Source organism: Lynx rufus, unplaced genomic scaffold, assembly GCF_022079265.1.
Source record: "Lynx rufus isolate CCGP_SWC_20201006 ecotype Redwood Valley unplaced genomic scaffold, mLynRuf1.p SCAF_12, whole genome shotgun sequence".
NCBI lineage: Eukaryota > Metazoa > Chordata > Mammalia > Carnivora > Felidae > Lynx > Lynx rufus.
In genome coordinates, this window is record NW_025814826.1 from 50,569,921 (window position 1) to 50,592,036 (window position 22,116).

A 22,116-nucleotide genomic window follows, 5' to 3' on the forward strand; every position below is an offset into this window, starting at 1 on the left:
AGAGAGAGGGAGACACAGAATCGGAAACAGGCTCCAGGCTCTGAGCCATCAGCCCAGAGCCTGACGCGGGGCTCGAACTCACGGACCGCGAGATCGTGACCTGGCTGAAGTCGGACGCTTAACCGACTGCGCCACCCAGGCGCCCCAGAATTGAACTCTTTTGAGAAGAGCCTGTTTCTGTAGCCCACAGGCTGAGCCATAATGAACCTGAAGGCTTCTCCCCCTTAACCCCTGATGTCTCCACACCTGGAGCTGATTACTCAAGAAATAAGGAGCTTTAAGCTTTGCATATTTTTTCTAGATCTTGAAAGAACACAAATCCAACTTGTGGTGTCAGGAATTATATACTGGCGTTACCTAAACTATATACTGCAGGACGACAATGTTAATCCAGACGTTAGTCAACATCGCCATGGAATGGATGCCATAGTCATCTAAGTGTAGGACCTTCTCTATGCGATGAGCCTCTCTTACAGATTCATGAAACTCATCAGCACATTGAGGTTTCTGAGAATGTCTGCAATAAAGAAACTTGACTAAGGCAAAGAGCAACATGTGTACAACGAGGGAGCAACACTACTTTGATGGGACCACAAAAAATAGTAGGATTATGGACTGCAAGAGAGGACATAAACAGATCATTAGCCTTGAATGCATTCGTAAAGATGTAATGCTTTTATCTTGCTGACAATGAGATGAAATTAAACCTTTTATTCAGAGTTAGGTCTTAGAAGGAGAAGTTTGACAGAAATGTAGAGACTCCGTTGGATGAAACAGAAATGAGGAAAAGAGGTAGTCAGGAAGTGTTTTTAACAGTTCAGGCAAGATATACAGAATGTCTTAAGTAGGGTGAGAGACGATGTTGAGTGACATGGCAAGGGGGGGTGGCGGGAATCAAATGGTTGTTGTGACCAGCTGGTTATACGGCATATAAAAGAAGCTGAAGGTGGTATTTGGGTACCTGGAGGGAGACCTACAGGGAACAGGGTGAAAGGAGCCAAGTGCCTGGAAGAGCAATACCAGTTTATTATAAGCACACGTGAACCAAATCATACTTGTTTATGCGGGACATTCAAATCCAAACCTCCACCATGTAGCTCAGTTTGCAATGTTAGAACCCCATCCAAAATCATCCGCAGGTACCGTGATCTATCACATTCAAACACTTCATCCTAGGATTTCTCCCTGTTGGGTTATGGTCTTCTATGATGTACCTTCAGATGTTCTTTCTATAGCTAAATCTGAACTCTTGGTTAAATACTGCCCATACCTTAATTAAACTTGTTAATTCTGTGGAAAGGAACACATATCAAAATCACACCACATTCTTTTCATCTGGAAAGTCTTCAGTCCCCATAAAGCCACACAACCTTAAAGAATCACCCCAGTGCCACACTATATTGAAGCCTATGTTTACAGAACTCATTCACTTCATTCCTTCTTTTTATATCCCCACGCCATTCTTTATACCTTTATTATTCCATTTTGCACCAAATGTTTGTGTAATCATCATATCCTTCTTACTCAATTATAACCTCTTTGAGTATAAATTTTGATTTCTGGCTCATAAGAGGTGCTCAGTAAACTTCATTAAAACCAGGTATCTGCCAACATCTGTATTTGATACTAAATGTAGAAAGCTCAACAGGAAAATGCAAATATTTGAAATGATAGTTATCATAGGGATGATACTTAGTCTGAGGAAACCAATACACTAGATTAGAGCAATGCTTCTCAAACTCTAATGTGAGTAAAATCATCTATAGATCTTTTTTTTTGTTTAAGTTTATTTATTTATTTATTGGGGCATCTGGGTGGCCCAGTCAGTTAAGCATCCAACTTTGGCTAGGTCATGATTTCACATTCTTGGGTTGGAGCCCTGCATTGGGCTCTGTGCTGACAGCTCAGAGCCCGGAGCCTGCTTTGGATTCTGTGTGTCTGTCTCTCTCTGCCCCTTTCCCACTCATGCTCTCTCTCTCTCTCTCTCTCTTTCTTAAAAGTCAATAAACAATAAAATTTTTTTTCAAGTGTATTTATTTATTTTGAGAGAGACAGACAGTGCGAGTGGTGGAGGGCAGAGAGAGGGAGAAAGAAAACTGAAGCAGGGCTTGAACCCACAAAGCCGTGAGATCATGACCTGAGCCAAAACCAAGAGCTGGACGCTTAACCAACTCAGCCACCCAGGTGCCCGCATCTAGGAATCTTATTAAGCAGGTTCTGGGGCCCAGCCCAAGATTTTGATTCAGTGGGTCTGGGGCAGGGCACGCATTTGCATTTCTTTTTTTTTCCCCCCTAAAGTTTATTTATCTATTTTGAGGGAGAGAGAGTGTGTGCACAAGCAGGGGAAGGGGCAGAGGGAGGAGAGAGAGAGAATCTTAAGCAGGCTCCACGCCCAGCACAGAGACCAGTACAGGGCTTCATCTCACAAACCATAAGATCATGACCTGAGCCAAAATCAAGAGTCATGCACTTAACAGACTGGGCCACCCGGGCGCCCCATGCATTTTCATTTCTAACCAAATTCCAGGCGCTGCTTGTGCTGCTGGACCACGGACGGCACACGGAGTATAAACTGTTTAAAAGGTAATTCTGACATCAGAATGCCTGGACCTAAATTCCACCATCACAATTTAATAGCTTTATGGTCTCAAGATATCAACTCTAAGCCTCAAATTCCTCACCTGTAAGTGGCAAAAATAGTGGAACCCCTTCAGACTGATAGAGCTAAAATAGCCCGTCTGTACAATGTGCTCTGGCAGTACCTGATGCATGGTATGTGCTCGAAACTTAGGTGTTGGTGTATTTAATGGTACAGATGAGTCAGTAGATTCCTATAGACTAATAAGCGTCTTTAAACCATGGCCAGCAGGCCAGATCTGGCTCGTTGCCTGTTTTAGTAATGCTGGTAAACTAGGAATAGTTTTAAGATATTTAAATGACTAAAAAATATTCAAAAGAATACTTCAAAATGCATGCAAATTATAAATTCAAATGTCAGTGTCCATAATGTGTTATTGGAAGCTGGCCACACGCATTGGTTGGCATATTGCCTATGGACGCTTTTGTAGTCCAAAAGAAGAGAAGAGTGGTCACATGACAGACCACACAGCCAGAAAAGGCTACCGTGTATACTGGCTCGTTATGTTAACTTTGCCAGCCTCTAACAGAGCACCAAGTGACTTTATCAGTGAATCACTGATCACTGAGATTAGAACCATCACTGGAGTGGCAATAATGGTCAGTGGCTTAACGTTGTTTTATATTGTGTGTGTGTGTGTGTGTGTGTGTGTGTGTATAATGTATACTGTGCCAAAGTAATGAGAGATTCTCAGGAACTAAATAATAAAAAGAAAATCAGGAAGCAAGATGAATTTGAGGGATGAGTGGCAAAATGGATTAGCATCAGAGTTCCTCAAACCAGGAAATGCTATTAGATGCCCCGACCCACTTTTTTAAAAAAAGCAATATTTATTGTCCTTTTTCTGATTATAAAAACAATACAGGATCATGGTATTTGGAAAATACAAAAATGTATACAGTATAGAAACCTGTGATATTTCCAATAGTAGAGATGATATTTAAACATGTTTCTTTTTACAAATTTGAGATGTTACTGTACAAAATGGTTATAAAATTTTAATGTAACATTTTTCCAATATCCTCATGTTCTCCGAAAACATTTTAATGGGCAATGTTACATTGTTTGAAAATGCCATAATTCATTTAATTATTGCCCTCTATTGGAGTTCAAGTTATTTTTAAGATCTTATTATTTATAATAATAAAGTTGCTTATGAATTTTCTGAAAATCTGTGATTTTTCCTCCACTATGATAAATTATTATAATAAAATAATTTTTGTCTAAATTTGGGATGCTTCCAAGGGAAATATAAGATTAAAGAAAAGGCAAGATTATATTAACTGAATCTCTCTCTCTCTCGCTCCTCTGTTTTCCAGATTTCCAAACCACACTAATTTGAGGGATTTCTGCTTCATCATTAGTAACATGAAATGATTTCTATTACCTTTTACCAACTATGTTTGTTTATTTTCTATATACCCCATTCTTAAATCTATTCCACTACCATCAGGAAAACAGAGGTTTTGTTTCATCTGAAATTTCCCCTTCCCTTAGAAAAAAAGGCAATACTCTTATCAAAAATATTTTATTTACAAAAAATCAATTATACTATACATCCTATACTGGAAATACATTGAATAATTGCTACAATAAATACAGGCAATTAATTCAATCTTTTATAAGAATGAGAGAATTTGACATTTGAAAGTTATCAAAGCTTAACTTAGAACATAAATAGTTAAAAAGGCAAACTCAAGTTTTAGTTTCATTTATTGGCATGCTGTGTTTTTTCCCCACCAACTCTCCCATCAGTGAGTTTGAGTTGCAGAATGGTATGTACCTTTTGTACTCCGAAGGTAGAATGTGCAGCTTTTTCTTAAGCAGGACAGATGGAACGTAGGCATCTGCACGGAAAGGAAGCAGAATGACAGAGGCACATAGTTGAACCCTTTGCCACACTCACACTCTGCCTCATCACAACATTTTCTATGTGACGACTCATGTGTTCGATTGCGTTTAACACAGGTCTACACAGCACCAGCTACAAGGCAAGGTGGGTCATGTCAAATGTCAAACTGGGTAACGGAGGCCCTTGGAGTAGCTAAATTAGCCGGGTTAGGGGTAACTGGTCCATCAATTTCTTTTATGTGCCAACTCTTGATACACTTATTAAACCTTGATATTATTTTTACTATGTAAACATACCTATGTAGGCCAATAACAAGACAGATGAAGCAATTATCTGCATAAATTCAGAAAAAAAATCCTCCCTAGAAAGTAGAAGAGGAACTTAAATGTGTCAATTTTCATATCTATAGGCTTTACACTTATTAAAATGTATCCAACTCACCAGTGTAAACCTCATGGTAACATGTAAAGTGAACTGGTAAGCTGGAAAAAAAAAAAAAAAAGTCCAGCAAATTATGTTCAATATGTGGACAGTATCTGGTGAATTCAGGCCACAGAACAAAATGATGAACTGCATTGTATTTGTTTGTCCAAATAATACAGATAATTTTTTTCCACTTTCCATTGTACTCAGCCTGAGGAAACACTGCCAGAAACCCCAAAGGTTATTAATCTCTGATACCCATGTTTTGTCCAGTGCTGATGCCTAGTGTTTTCTTTCAAGGACTAGCATTCCCTTTTTTTTTTTAATCTTATGAAAAATTGCACTTTTCTACCCCTTTGGCCTTGATTTTCTGACTTTCCTTTTATTTTGTACACCTAAGTACATATTTCTACTTCCAAAGTGTGACAGGTATATTGGCCTTTTCTAAAAGAAATGAAAAGAAGTTAAAATATTGAAAGTTTAAATATTTTTCACAGAAAGAAACTATTCCATTTTAAAAGGTAGAGAGAGAGAGAGAGAAATATTTTATTCTTTCTATCATGAACAACATCAGTCAACCAAGCTTCACATTTTGGGTAGATTTTTTTTTTTTAAGTATGAATTTTTTCAGAACCTATTTTAATAATAATAAAAAAGAACAGGTGTATTTTGGCAGAGAAGTAAAATATAGAATATGCAAAATTTGCTTTAAAAATTGGCATACAAAATTTTAAAACACAGTACAGTTATATAAAAATACAGCACAGCCAACGGCCTTTAAAATTTCCTTTGGCATTTCATTTGGTAGAGTTAAACAGAAAATCCTTTCTAAAAAAAAAAAAAAAATTAGCTATCAACACAGTCCATAAGTTAGGTTGTATACGTTGAAAGAATTTTTCCTTGAGTTTCCAAAATCCTTTTCTTCCGTGATAACCCACATAAAGCATGGCTAGTGAGGTATATAGGACAAACACTGTTAGGCGGATGTACAGTAAGGAAAAAGTGCATAAACAAAGAATGTTTCCCATTTTCATAGAAATAACAGGTTAAACTCTGAGTTTCTTCTCATTGATGTCTTGTTTTACTTTGGCAGAATCAAAATAAACCCATAGAAATGTCTTTGTTCAAGTCCCAGCAGCAGTGATATGTCTCCTTTGGTGGCACTATCTGATGCCACAAGAGGAACTAAGGTTTTGTGTGTGTCTGCGTGTGTGACTGCAAACGTCAAACAACGTGAGATCATACATCGAGCACCATGTCATACTGTTGTCCCTTCTTCCTCCTGCCACATTTATTGATGAGAACCACATACAGCGTCAAAAGCATGACCCAATAGCATGCATAGAGCAACGTTCCAACAATTAGAACGGTCTGTTTGGATTCTGAGAATGGCTTCTTAGATTCCTTATAAATGGTGAAAATCACACCGCCCAGGAGGATTGTAAACCAAACTGATACTGGAATGAGTCCTATGAAATTAACAACAATGGTTTTCCTTCCAGATGTGCCCCACCCAGCTTTGTTTATCGTGGCAATTGCAAACATCTTGGCGGGAAGTAAACTTGACATGTATAACACTGAGTAGAGGGACATGAAGACCATGACAATATTTCCTCTAAGGCAGCTGGCAAAGGATGACTTTATGAGACCTACTAACTGGACAGTTAACAAGAAGAGGAGGATGTTCCAAATTTTTCCCCTGTAGAAGAGCTGGATTACTGTGGCAATGAGGAAGAAAGGGAAGAATCCAGTGATAACTGCCTCATAGGTCATCCACAAGTGATGTTTATGAAACCACATCGCATTGTACAGCCACTCTCGGAAGTAGGACTTACTCCAACGGGTCTGCTGGTTTAACCATCTCAGATATTCTATAGGTGTCTCCGTAAGGCACTTGGATCGAGCTGTGTATTTTGTTGCATAGCCCAGACTCAGCACTCTGTTCGTTAGATGCCGATCGTCACCAAAACTACATTGGCTGCCCATAAATTCCTGATTGTACCAGTCTTCCACAAATTCATGCAGCAAGGAGTTTCTGTACATTCCCAGAGGTCCACTGATGCACTGGACACACCCAAAATAAGACTGGCAGGCTCTTTCTATGTTAAAAGCCATCCAGTATCTCACACTGCTGAGGAAGGAGATCCAGGAATCATACTTGTTTAAAATCTGCAAGAAGGAAAAAAAAAAAAAAAAAGAATAAATAAAGGTAAGCCTTAGCTAAAATACCAACAAAATCTGTGCTGTTGTGAGGTTACTGCCTAGAGTGAAGTGTGTTATTTGATCCTCCTATGAAGCATCCTTCTTCATTTTGACACAGTTATCTTTTATTTTCTCTGATCCTATGTTACTAGATTAGTCTGATGAATTGTGTCCATGCATTGGGACTCCTTGATGAGCAATAGTTTTTCTACTTCATGACTCTGTCCTCTTTTTGCTGCTTTTTGTCCTTCTTGTTGTTATGCTATAATATTTTTAGGCTTTAGTTCTCAGATCCTAAAGTTTCCCACTCTTTCCTACCATCTAAGATTTGAAGGTTTTTAAGTCCTCTTCTCTCCTCTTCTGGTTAATTTCCAACTCATTCAATTCTATTAATTTTCCTTCTCCTTCTTTCTCTCTTTTACACAATGCCAGTGATAAATTGCTTGTTCTGGCCTTTCCCCAAAACTTAAATCCTGAAATAATGCTCTATGCAAAAGCTACTGAAAATTAGCAGCTTTTTCTTGGCAATATTTCTAAATTCTTTCTTTCATCTCAGTTTTGTTCAGTTCTCATCTAGATTTTGCATGCTTCCTCTTTTATCACCAGGCTGTTTCTTTGTTTGCTCCAGGCATTGTCTTTGCCTTCAGTGTCACCATGCATGTGTAAAATGGGTTATACAGCAACGCAGAACCCAAATTGTAAAGTCAAGTTCCCACGTGCTTCTCACCTTTTGCCAAAATCTGATCACGTGTTTGCAAAGCACTCATTTTTTTTTAACTTTATTTATTTATTTTGAGACAGAGACAGTGCAAGTGGGGGAGGGGCAGAGAGAGAGGGAAAGAGAGAATCCTAAGCAGGCTCCCCGCTGTCAGCACAGAGTCCGAAGTGGGGCTTGTACTCATGAGACTGTGAGATCATGACCTGAGCCGAAACCAAGAATTGGGCGCTTAACCGGCTGAGCCACCTAGGAGCCCCTACAAAGCACTCATTTTAATCTTCACATATTTTCACATATTCACATATATATTCATTTCCAATCCCACATATTCCAAGTGGCCTTCATTAATATTTGTTTACTTGTTCCTCCACTTATAGCAAATACTGGGAAATAAAGAGAATTAGCGGGGGGACACCTGGGTGGCTCAGTTGATTAAGCAGCTGACTCTTGATTCCGGCTCATGCTTGGAGTCTACTTAAGATTCTCCCTCTCTGGGGCGCCTGGGTGGCTCAGTCAGTTAGGCGGCCAACTTCGGCTCAGGTCATGATCTCGGGGTCCGTGAGTTCGAGCCCCGCGTCGGGCTCTGTGCTGACAGCTCAGAGCCTGGAGCCTGTTTCAGATTCTGTGTCTCCCTCTCTCTGACCCTCCCCCGTTCATGCTCTGTCTCTCTCTGTCTCAAAAATAAATAAACGTTAAAAAAAAATTTACAAAAAAAAAAAAAAGATTCTCCCTCTCTGTTTTTCTCTCCCTCTGCCCCTCCTCCCTCTCAAAAAAAAAAATAGTGGGAAATAAATCATAATCAGAAAATCCACTTATTAATTAATTATTCCTTTGCCTTTCTTACCAGTATAAATTTGACTTGCTTCTTCTCTTTTCTTTCTTTGTATTCCAATTTGGATTTTTAATCAAGCATATATTGACCAGCTTTTAAATACATAGGTATAAAATATAGAATCCATCATCTGCCCTTCTTCCTTTTTTTTTTTTTTTTTTCCCCTTCACAGCTAAATGAACTCTAACATCAGATTTTACCAGAACATTAAGTTATGGTTCAAGAAGATACGGTAGAAATCGTTACACATTTAAATTAAATATATTATCACTTATCAGCCACAGCAAACAAAGGTTACATTCCAGAGTTAAACAAAGAAATCCTAATTCTTTTTTTCAATTTAGGAAAGGAAAGAGGCAATAAAGTGGGTCAAGGCACATACTAATGTGTCTCTAGCACCAAAAGCCACATCTGGCAGAGAGTTTGGTGTGTAATAAATACGTGTTCAATGAATCAACGAGTAAGAGTAAAACTAAAAGCGACTCATGCCGAAAGTGAAGGCTTACACACCTGGACATCTCCCCCGACACCTCCGACCATAGGGTCTTCTTCTAAAACTTTTACCATTTCCACAGATGACGCAGGGTCAAGCATGGTGTCTGAATCACAAACCTGTGAAGCAAAAAGTACAAAATGAGTTAAAGGAAGAAGTAGGAGTGTAGTCAATACAGTCAAAATTGGGCATATATATTATGTCTTCAGCCTTATTGTCACGGGGCCTCAGTAAGCAAGTATTTATTGCAAGGGATGACCGTTTGTTATGTCACAATCGATACAAAGAGCGAGCTCAGTATTGAAGTAAATGGCATTGCTGGATAGAACAGCTGAAGTGACGTGCTAGGTAGGTCTTGTAGGCTAACCAGCTCGTCTTGGTTTACCATGGATGTTCCTCATCATGGCAGTGAAAGTCTTGTCTCCCAGGTGACATCCCAGTTTTCCAGGATTTAGTAGACATCTGGGTTGGTCACCATAGACGGCTTTTTGGGTTTTTTTTTTTCCCTTTAGTCAACTTATCCCTCAGGTCTGAATGATGGTCACAAAATCCTAAGAGTGTATTGAAAGGGAGGCATGTTTAATAGCGACTTTCCTCCCTGTCTTCATATGGTAACTAGAAGACAGGAAAGCCATTCTCCTCCATTCGGTCATATAGTTCTGAAGCAAGTTGCCCATAAGAGCAGGACTTAGCAACTGACACAACATCAGAAAGGGAGGTAGCATTATCTGCAGACCACCTTTTTATCCTAAAGCATCAAGCATTCATCCAGCCCTTTGTACATAAAAGCAAATGTAAATTATCTGAAGTCATTCTAGACATGCTAATAGTTGTTCTTAAAAACAATCTTCAGGGGGGTTGCCTGGGTGGCTCAGTTGGTTAAGCGACAGACTTCAGCTCGGGTCATGATCTTGCAGTTTGTGGGTTCAAGCCCCGCGTTGGACTCTGTGCTGGCAGCTCAGAGCCTAGAGCCTGCTTTGGATTCTGTGTCTCCCTCTCTCTCTGCCCCCTCCCCTGCTCATGCTCTGTGTCTCTCTGTCTCTCAATAATAAATAAATGTTAAAAAAAATTAAAACAAACAAACAAACAATCTTCAGGGGTGCCTGGGTGGTTCAGTTGGTTAAGCGGCCGTCTTCGGTTCAGGTCATGATCTCGTGGTTCCTGAGTTTGAGCCCCGCATCGGGCTCTGTGCTGACAGCTCGGAGCTCCAAGCCTGGAGCCTGCTTCAGATTCTGTGTCTCCCTCTCTCTCTGTTCCTCCCCTGTTCGTACTCTGTCTCTCTCTCTCTCTCTCTCTCTCAAAAATAAATAAAGATCAAAAAAATTTTTTTAAAAATCTTTATACGGGTCCAAAAAAGCAATTCTGAAACCAAACCAAATTATGACTTCAAGAAAGTTATTGGGATTAGTCTATATTAGCGAACCTCTGACGAACATTCCTGCTGGAGGCCCAAGGGGGCCGGGTTACAAATACTTTTCTTTCCAGCCTGATTTCTGAGCCAACTGGAAAATGAAACAGAAGAATAAGGGAGATGAGAAACCCAAATATCCCTGGTATCATCGTAAAGCTGATACAGAGCACAGGGCTTATACCCTGCGGAATAGCAGCCTTCCTAATTACATTTTCCAGTATTAGACAGACGTATTAAGTCCAAATAGCACCTAAGTGCGGGCAGCCTCCTCTTACAGATAAAGTGCATGCCCTTCTAAAGGTCTGGCCGATGCCAGCTCCTTGGTGGCCACCCACTCCCAGAAGGAATGGGTAAGAAGGAGCCAGCTCCCCTTCTCCTGGACTCACCAATCAGATTAAATCACTTCTCTTAGGGAGGGAGGAGTGACACAGCTGAGAAATGCTACCACCTTTCCCGCAGGTAGGCTATACCTGTGGATAGAGCTTCTTCCACATGATCAAAGAAAACCAGAAATAAGAGAAGTGCCCCCACCTCCCCATCCCTGATTAATACCAATAAGACATGGTATTCCTTTCTGGGGACTACAGCAAAGCCTAGTAGATAAAAATGGATCAGGTTGACATGTAATGAACCAGTTTCACAACCCCATCCAAACAATAAATAATTAGTAGAGACTGGAGTGTTATCAGCAATTCCATTATTTTTCCATCAAGTCTGACTCACCAAAATGGATTTAATCAATATTTAGCCTATTTATTTACACCAAAAGTAATTATCTTTACAGTTCTCCATACTACTTTATTAAAATAGTAGGGATTTCATATACCAGTTTGGAATGGAAAAAAAATTTTAGAAAATAATTTGTAGAAGCATAAAGTCTTGAGTTAAAGGGGATTCTCTCTCTCCCCCTCTCTCCCTCTCTCTCTCTCATGAGTCCCTGACATAATTAATTAAGGAATTTCAACATTTTAAAAAATGTGTGCCTCAGTTTTACTGACAGCTATTTTTTTCTGAAAAAAGTATAAATTTTTTTTCAAAAAAATATATATTATATATTAATGAATAACGTTGGTAAAATAGCGATTGAAATGCATGATTGAAACTTATATGGGGTGCCTGGGAGGCTCAGTCGCTTAAGCGTCCGACTTTGGTTCAGGTCATGATCTCACAGTGTGTGAGTTGGAGCCCCATGTTGGGCTCTGTGCTGACAGCTCAGAGCCTGGAGCCTGCTTCGGATTCTGTCTCTCCCTCTCTCTCTGCCCCTCCCCACCTCGAGAACACGTGCATGCATGCACGCGCTCTCTCTCTCTCTCTCTCTCTCTCTCAAAAAATAAACATTAAAAAAATCGTATAAATTAAGAAGTATATAATAGTTATAATCTCTCTGTATTTAGTTAATCATAGTAATTTTAGGGTTAACATCTGAATTTCTTATTTTACTCTAGTTATTTAGGACCATTCATTTTCTCAATAAAACCATTTATTTTGTTTTATTTTGTTTTGTTTTGTTTTGTTTTGTTTTGTTTTGTTTTTAGTATTCTCTTTTGGTCCAGCAGGATCTCACTTTATCTAGGCAAGAGCTGGGCATTAGTTTTTCAGTGTAGAAAGTAGGATTTTACTAATACTTGGGTTTGGACGCAAGCCTCAGAAGCAGCCTAAACAAATTTCACCCAAAGTGACGTTTTTGCCTCTCTGAGTGCCTGGTCTACCACTGGCTTGTACATGGATGGCTGCAAGTCTGTCCCGCCTGTAATACGGGTAGAAGGGCGGGGGCAAGAGTTCGACCCACCTTTAGCCCAGCATCCTGAGCTTATGGCCACACCCACCTCTATTGACTCAGGCTGGGAAAGGTAAAACCAGAAAGCTAAAATAAGACTAAAAACAACAGGAAGGGGCAATCTAGAATTAATGCGCAAGTCACTCCGCCTGCTTGTGAGCAGGGGCGAGCCAAGGGAACCGCCCCTTTGAAATGACCTTGAACCACACTTCTGAGGCTCTGAATGTTTAAATTGGTCCTGCCCCTCCCACTTTCCAACTGCAAACAGCCAGCAGTTCTCCGAGAGAGAGACTGTTCTGGTGGGTTTAACTGTGTCGGAAGGGAAAGCTCCCAGAAATCTCCTGGGAAGGGGTTTACAGTGGCAGGATCAAAGAGCTTTAAAGAAGTTCGATTTCTGTTAGGTGCTTCAGCAGCACATAAATGAAACGTGGAACACTACAGAGGAGCCGAGCATGGCCCGGAGCAAGGAGGACAAGCAAGGTGAAGCATTCCATATTAAAAAGAGGAGAAAGGAAAAAAAGAGGTCCAACTTCTGGATGCTATTTGGTGACAGAATGCCAGCTAGAAAGCCATCACTTATGACAGTCAGCATGTATGTTCATCGACCTAATAGTTTGTATTTATTAGTATATCAAGAGTGTAACTTTAGTCCCTCTGAAAATCCGTAGAGTGGGAACAGGCTTTCTAGTTGTCTCCCCACCAATTAATAATAAGTATGTGATTTCATAAATGTTGGCTATTTAGCTCTAGGCTAGAAACGGTGGGGGACAAACACCAGTTGACGCAGAGCTTGACCTCACCTGGGGACAAACTACGGGCCATGATTTGCACACAGGAAACAATTAGAGAACAAATCAAAACATCTCACTGTCCACACTGAATGTCTCAACTGTAATTTGTTTAAACCACATCATCACTAGTCATAGGATTTCTCACTGGGAGTTATGGAAATGAAGCAAAGTTTTCACTAAAATGAGTGGGAAAGTGTCAAGGCAAAAAGACACATTTGGGAGGAACCAGCCACCTCAGTCTTAACCACAGAATCCAACTCAAGTGCATAAGATCATCGTCCCTCCGTCTTCATCCTTCCCCAATGCAGTCAAGAGGGAACACCCTCCCCTTTCCTTCCTATCTAAACCAGGGTTGATGGGATGCCTCGGTGGCTCAGTTGGTTAAGAATCCTACTTCCTACTCACACTCAGGTCACAATCTCATGACTGACTTGTGAGTTCGAGCCCTGTGTCAGGCTTGGTGCTGACAGCTGGGAGCCTGGAGCCTGTTTCAGATTCTGTGTCTCCCTCTCTTTCTGCCCTTCCTTTGCTCTCTCTGTGTCTCTCTCTCTCTCAAAAATAAATAAAACATTTTTAAAAATTAAAAAAATAAATAAATAAGCCAGGGGTTGACAATCTTAGGTCTTCAAGCCAAGTCTAGCTTGCCACCTGTTTTGTTAGGGCCTGTGGGCTAAAAATGGCTTTTGCCTTTTAAAATAATTGAAAAAATTAAAAAATAATAATATTTTGTGGCACATGGGAGTTATATGAAATTCAAATCCCAGTGTCCATAAATAAAGTTGTATTGGAACTCAAGCATATTCATTTTCATGTCATCTATGGCTGTTTTCACACTAAAACAGCAAAGTTGAATAGTTGTAATAGAGACCATATGGCCTGCAAAACCTAATATTTACTATCAGACCTTTTACAGAGTTTGCCAACCGTGGGACGAAAATAATTGGTTGCAGGGGGAGGGTTCTCTTTCATAAATTTTTTTTAAGTTGAGATTAAATACGTTCTAAGCCCAATTTTAATTCTAGTGGATTAAAACAAAAATCCTGGGGCACCTGGATGGCTCAGTCGGTTAAGTGTCCGACTTTGGCTCAGGTCATGATCTCACGGCTCGTGAGTTCGAGCCCCGTGTCGGGCTCTGTGCTGACAGCTCAGAGCCTGGAGCCCATTTCAGATTCTGTGTCTCCCTCTCTCTCTGCCCCTCCCCTCTACCTGCTCTGTCTCTCTCTGTCTCAAAAATAAACAAATGTTTAAAAAAATTAAAAAAAAAATCCCCAATGCCTCCATCGTCATGTGTTATAAAGAACAGTAACTGCATAAAAAGTGTGAAACTTTAATAAAGTAGTTTTTTTTTTCCTTTTGTCAAGTTGTGCCTATTATAAGGATAAATGCCCTCAGAATCAAGAAGCGTCAATTAAGTCTTAGGTCCTGTTTCTCACTACTTCTGTGACCTTTAACAAGCCACTTACCATCATCATGGTACTGGAGTGAGACGCTGCATATCAAAGTACCTTGTAAATTTACAAAGGACTGTAGAGAAGTGTATTATTAGTTTAAGGTAATAAGCTTTACACTTTTATACTCCCTAAGTAAACCCATAACCTCAGGGATTATGACAATCCTTAACACAAAGAGATGGCTCAGTAAAGAATCTCTAAAATGACCATGGGAACTGATTACATATCAAGGATGTCTTATCCCAATGAACAAATTCAAATGTGTCTGCAACTATCTATAATCCAGTTACAAACGATTAGTGTATAGTTTATTACGTAAGTTATTAGACTATAAATTCATTCCAATTTATCTCACTGATCTTAATCTAACTCACTATAATTTAAACAAAAATCTCCTTTAGAAATAGTGTTACTGGGCACCTGGGTGGCTCAGTCGGTTCAGCGTCTGACTCCTGATTTTGGCTCAAGTCATGATCTCACTTTTGGTAGGTCTGAGCCCTACATCGGGCTCCATGCTGACAGTACGGAGCCTGCTTGGGATTCTCTCTTTTTTCTCTCTGCCCCTCCCTTGCTCATGCTCTCTCTCAAAAATAATAGATAGAACTTAAAAAAAATACATAGAACTGAAAGAAAGAAAGAAAGAAAGAAAGAAAGAAAGAAAGAAAGAAACATTGTTACCTATTCTACCAAATGCTGTTCAAATTCTAAGACCCAAGTCTAAAATGTCAAGTCTCCATGTTTCACTTTTTTGAACGTGTTTCCTTTCAGACTGCCTGGTGGATCTCCCCACCCCCAAGTCAAGCCCCATACCACTTCAAAGGGCACTGAGAGCTACACAGATTAAGAGGAAATCTTAATTACTCTGGCTGCCTTCAACGAGGAAACAGGTTGAAAATAAATCAGGACCCCTTCTGTTGCTACTGCTTTTATCCTTTGACTGCTTGCAAGGCTTGACCCTTCATCTTAACCTTGACCCAGTGAGACTATTTTTTTCTATAGTGTGTGGAATTTACTCTTGGTCATGACCCTGCTACCAGCTTTCCTGACACAGCTTTACCACAAAGTAAATGGAAAGTCTCCCTCACTCTCCTTTCCCTGGGGACATTTATCTAGTGAAAAGGGGTAGGCCAGAACAACAACAACAAAAATTTACAAATAGTTATTTACTACCAAACACAAGATGATGCCAGTTTCCTTGAACTCTTAACAGTATAATACCAGAGTAAACACACTATTGAAAGAAGAGAAAGCACCATGCAAATATTGGAACCAAACAGATCTGTCTCAATCCACCATTCACCAAGTTTATATAAACTTGGACTAGCTTGTTGACTGTGTAGTGTCCTTACCTCACTTTCCTAAGCCTCCACCTCTCAGGTGAAAAATATGGATAATCACATCCACCTAAAGTTTGTTATATTGGTAATTTAGTTCGATCACGTATGTAAAGCACTTAATATTGGCTAACTCATAGTAAATGCTCAATAAAAGGAAGACATAAAGTGACGAACCAAAACCAGAAGTGACAAACCAAACACAGAGACACCCACTAAGGACACTAATCCAATGAGAGAAGGAGTCCTTCGTACAATCACTGTAAATAAGTGATGACTCACCGGGAGAGCAGGGAACCAATCCCTACCTAGTCCAATACCCAATAAACTTAAGTTCAGCAAACTCAATTCTGAGCAGGCAATGTAAAAGTCCTTACACTGGGTTGTTTACTAGAGAAAATTAAAAAATTAGAGAGCAGTTTGCAGCCGATTATGATTCCTTCATAGCCTTGAATGTACCTTTGGGGAAAGTACATTCTATTGTGGGAAAATTCATCCTATAGCAAAGAGTAGACCCTGGACCCATTAAAACTTAAAAAAATGTTTGTTGCATCTTGACTTCCTATCTCATTGACATTGAACCTAATGCATGTGATACTATTTAAAATGGGAACATATTCTTTGGTTTCGGAAGTACTTAAATGTAGAAGACAGAATTTTATTTTTCAAATCTCAACTTGAAAACTGAATTATCTGCTGAAAAGGAGTACATAATTTGGGTGAAACCACATACATGCAGGAGATACGGGAGACCAAAAAATTAGGATGGAAAATAACCTTCACGAAAATAGGATATTGCACACAATTTAAAATTTCTCATATAAACAACAAGGTCACGCAAAAGCTTATGATGGATGGCAATTAATTTTATCATAACCAACTTCTAGGACTTTATCAATATTGCATGATACTTTCAATTTTTAAAAATCTTGATTTTCTATTTACTTGGATTTTGGGTAAATGGAATTTACAAGTAAGTCTATAGCTAAATTTACCAGCCTCAGATTCAGTGGCAAATACAAAATCATAAAATTTAAGAATTTTAGACTTAAAAACACACTTTGAAATTTAGCAGTAAAACCATTCCAGAAAAAAAAATACCCTCAATGAAAACATAATCATTCTTTTTGTGAGAAGGAGGCAGGATAAGGAAGATTACCCGCTCCTACACCAATTGAGTTTATGACAAAGGATCTCAAATCCATCCAGTGGAAAGCCTCTGTATCATAGACATCTAAGCAATTTGGCCCTTCTCTGTTGCTCTTTTTTAAAAGAATTAGGAAGATATATACCTTCCTTGGGAGAATGAATTACCCAAGTTGTTGTAAAATACTTACTGACTTTGGTCAACCTAGAATCTATTCAAAACATTAAGGTTAAAAAAGGAGTCATTTGGTCATTCTCTTTTCTTTTTAGGAAGGCTTAAACATGAGTGAAAGTCATAGAAGGTGTAAAACAAAGGTGACAAGACAGCTGGGAACGTGGGAAACCAAATGTTGTCACCTCTAAGGCTGAAGCCAAGAAACACCCTTATTCCAAATGGCTGGAATTCTCATTCTAAAGAAGGGAATCAGGAAGTCCCATAATGGAAGCATTTAACTCAGGGCTTACATTCAAGAGCCCAAATTGGGGGGAAAGGGCGTACTAAAAATCAAAGTGAGGGACGTCTGGCTGGTTCAGTCGGTGGAGTGTGTGACTCTTGACCTCAGGGTTGTGAGTTTGAGCCCCACGTTGCCTGTAGAGATTACTTGAAAATAAAATCTTAAAAAAGTAAACCAAATGAAAGTGAAAAATATGATAGTAACTGTTAAAAATGTCAGAGAAATTAAAACTGTACTGAAAAATAAACAAAAAAACAAAAACCAAAAAAGACTGTATTGAGTTAGAGTTCCGAGCTGGGAATGATCTCGGAGATCATCTGTTCTACCAGCTGAGGCCCATAGCAAGGAAACAACAGATTCAAGTCTGGAATTCAGATGTCCCATTCCTATTTCACTGTGCTCCAATCTTATCCTCTAAAATGAATGATATAAAAAGACAGAACATTCTCAACATTGGCGCTCAGAAAGTTCAGGCTTCCCATACAATACGGGAACCAAGCAAATACTACATACATACTTGTCAATTCTCATGATTCAGGGGAGTTATGTTCCACGAAGTTTCATGAACACGGATGTAGAGAACACCAAAAAAAAAAAAAAATGGCTTCTAGCAGAAATATAAGGTTAGGTTCCTCTGAGGCTCTGGTCACATCTTTGTCTACTGATCAATACCTAATAAATACCTAATAAATCAATACCTAATAAATCAATACCTAACAAATAACTGTGTTATTTGTGTTCCCATTTAAATACATCTTACTATATGTATCTGAATCATTAACAGTGAATTTAGGGCCAAAGGTACTGTACCTGATGCCTGAACAAAGCCCACCTAAGAAATACATTTTCTCCGTAAGGCAATCATAGCTTTGTGCTCAGGAACACTAGACAGCAAGCACTTCAGCACTACACTTGGGGGGGCATTTTAAACAGCTACATCACCAACAAAAAGCACAACAATGTGAAAAACGTGATACTAAATACATTACGAAGAAGTTACTTGTTTACAGTATAAAAGCTGAAAAAGGCAGAGCACAGTCTTCTTTGACCTCAGTTGGGAACATGAACATCAGGTGAATCAAATTTCTTGCCGTTCTGCACGTCTCAAAATGATCACAAAAGCGCGGCCAAGTACTGATTTGGGGGTTACAACTACATTTTAATGAGGAGGGTAATTTACAAATACAGACTCCATGAATAACAAGGGTCAACTCTACTATTTTGAATAATTTAGTCTTCCTTTTCTCCTGCTAAAAGGGTCATGGAGGGGCGCCTGGGTGGCTCAGTCCGTTAAGCGTTGGACTCCTGATTTCGACTCATGATTCTGAGATAGCGCCCCGCATTGGGATTGGCACGGACAGCGCAAAGCCTGCTTGGGTTTCCCCCTCCCCCGCATGTATGCGCTCTCGCGCGCGCTCTCTCTCTCTCTCTCTCTGTCTCTCTCCCTCTCTCAAATAAATAAACTTAAAAAAAAAAGATGAAGTGAAGAGAACTAGCCAGTGCAAAGATTCAGCCGCATCTGAGAAAAACAATCATCCGCGCCATCTCTGCCCAGCTAAGCAGTGTCTTCAGCCGGGGTAGCAAGGATGAGAGCAGATGGTCCTATTTCTGCCCCAGCCCCCATTCTCTCTTGTGTGTGAGCACCTAAACTTTACTTCCTTCCTTCGGTAGCCAATCTGCTCTCCACATTCAGTCACTTGTAATGCTTAGTAGCCAACATCCTTGAACCTCTCTCCTTGGTCTTTCTGTGGCTTCTGCTTTGCAACTCTCAGACCCTGGGTCAGTCAGAATGGATGGTGAGAACGTACTGGTTTGACTGTTATAATGTTTCCACTTTTATAGAACACACATGGTTAAAAATTGGGGATTTTGATGAGGAATGGCAGGATGGAGTCACCTGATTTCAGAATGCCAAATGGTTTTCTACTCTTGTGTCAGTCCCCTTGAACATTTGGAATGGATGGAGAATTCTAGCAGGATTTAGGACCCAGTTAACAGCTGGTGCTCAGGTTAGTCTATTTGGAGGCCTCAGCCTGATGGAAGGAAAGTTCTCAAGCCTGATTAGGGTTCTAGCAAGGAGCCCAGGCTAACGTTCCATAGCTTGTATTATTTTGTCCTGGTCAGGCACAATGTCAAGTTGTCAAGGATACAAACAAAGTTCAACACAGGAATGATGGAAGAAGCGGCTTTGGGAGGAACAGGCTTAAAAAAAAAAGAGAAGAAAAAAGAAAACCCACACAATGACATCTTGATTAGAAACGACAAATGTAGCAATTGTTTTAACTAGAATTAAAGGCCAAATATCAAAACATGTTTCTTCATTTTAGGCTTCAGTCTTCAAACCCTCTGTAAATTCCCCAGCCATCCCATCACTTCCTTTAAAAGGATCATTTCATCCTCTATCTGGGCCTGAAGTTACACTATGAAAATACATAAAAATGTCCTGAGTTAACTAAAAGTACCTCGATTGTGAACATTCTAGAAATTAGGAGACACTTGGGAGTGAAACTCTATCAACTCCCTAGAAGAGATTAATATGCAGATTGGTACCAACTGAGGGGGAAAAAATGCCTCCAAACTCCTCAGATAGTAACCAGAATTAACCCCGTGGTAATCTCAAACCCTTTGTGAGACTGGCTTATTCTCTCCATGAAACTGAGGCTTGGAAAGGTGGTCCTGCTCCAGGCGGGTCATCCAGCTGACTCTGAAGCCGGTGCCCATTCTCCCCCAACCACACAGAGCATGCCATCCCACTGGGCGTGACCTTGTGACAATCAGGGACCCTAAAGTATATGATGGGTCTTCTGAAAAGTCGGATTTCACTGATTGGAGATTGGGAGAGTGTCCCAGTGGATTCTCTTAAACTGCAGACATTTCTCCCTTCTCCGTATCATCATGGCCAAACTTTAACTGAAGTATCTGCAAGAAAATTGCAGTTAGAAAACTCACAGGGACCCTACTAACATTCTAAAGAAAGCTTCAGTGAGAACGAGGAGGGGAGAAATCCTGGAGCAAGCAGAGCAGTCAGGGAATTAATGACAGACACAGCCTGTCTCATTTTCATGCAAGCAAACACCATCACAAATGCTTTCAAAGGTCAAGTGCAGTGAGTGAGGTAATGCTGTTTGGGGAGTGAAATAAACATTACTTCGATTTTGCTCTGGGAAGGGTTTTTGTGTGTGTTTGTTTTTCTCCCTTTTTCATTTTCCTTCTCCTTCTGTCTCCCAGCTTTGAATGCCTTACCCTTTTAAATCAAAATTGTTCTCACCACCCCCATTTTGCCCAGTCTCCGTGAAAAACGTTTTATAGCCATCCCTTGAGCCTGCAGATTTTCTCAAGACCCTTCTGCTCGGCAGACGCTATTTTCGTACAAGGTCTGGAGATTTTAAGACTGTGGAAAATGACGTTGGATTTGACTTGGCAGAACCAAGGGGGCAGAGAAGGTAAGGGAGGGGGAGAGAAGGAAGGAAGGGTCTCCTGTTCAAAATAATCTCAATTTCCAACCAATAACACCGCGTAAGTTCAGCATTTTCGTAGATAGTCTTTAACAGTTTCACAAGATTTTTTTTTCCTCGCTTTCAAAATGTGCTTTCAACAGTCACGCGGTTTTCAAATGAACTGAAAGGAGTACTGTGTTCAGAGGGACAAGGATGGGCTATAGCATATGCCTGGAGAGACACAAAAGCTGCTTTATTTAAATGTATGTTTGCCCTGGCAGGAATTCGGAAACCTACCTGTACATAATCCACACTTCGTCCCAGTGCTCTGAAGGCCGTGTACATGACTTCTCTTTTTCCACCCCATTTTTGCATGATGCAAATACTCTTGTTGGACAAGACCAACTGGGTGACATGCTGCGAGCTTTCCTTATGTGACTCATCCGTCTCACCAGGACCTTTCTCGTGGAAGTTGTTCTTCCAGATATAAGTGGCTGATTTGTCCCTGCCCATGACTTCACTAAAGATGTCCATCATGTAAAGGTCATCTTCTGAGTTCCCATCTATGACCATGACAACTTTAATCCCGGGGTAGGTTAGCCTTTTCACAGATTGCAAACATTTTCGTAAGTAGTCTGGATCTTCTTGATACGCGGCGATGCAAAGAGCGACGGTTTTGTTCAATTTAATGGGCGTTTCTAAGGATTTTTTCATTTTTCGGTGCTCCAAAAAGGCAAACAGACTTTGGATGATGAGGTGTGATGCTAAAAAGGCACCATACAGTCCAAAAGAGAAATAGTAATTATCTGTTTGGATAAACTGGTAGCCAACAATGTAAGCAGCTGTGATTCCAAGGAGGAGGGAGACTCCAAAAAGCGTGGTTCCAATTATTCTCAGGATACAGAGAAACCTCTCACAATGCATCTGTAATATAATCAAATGATACTCTTGGTTAACCACTCTTGTCCCATACTTGTTATACACATGGTTTCACGGGGAGTGTTGGACTAGAAGCACTCAGGAGCTCCAACCCCACTTTCTCACTTAACTAGCTAAGTGACTTTCTGCACCTCAATTTGCTCATTTGCACAACAGGGATACGGATGTCCTTCTGGTGGACCTCAGAGTGCTGTTTCAAGGATCAAATGAGATGACG

General features: G+C 40.1%; 1 protein-coding gene across 1 annotated transcript; it reads right to left on the reverse strand.

Moving 5' to 3' along the window:
• Positions 1 to 6,152: 6,152 nt before the first annotated feature.
• Positions 6,153 to 21,884, reverse strand: HAS2 (hyaluronan synthase 2). Its single transcript, XM_047073806.1, has 3 exons — positions 21,258 to 21,884; positions 9,176 to 9,277; positions 6,153 to 7,082 (listed from the first exon to the last, which is right to left on the reverse strand). Exons 1-3 carry the CDS (start codon positions 21,882 to 21,884, stop codon positions 6,153 to 6,155), a joined length of 1,659 nt encoding a protein of 552 aa, XP_046929762.1.
• Positions 21,885 to 22,116: the final 232 nt, after the last annotated feature.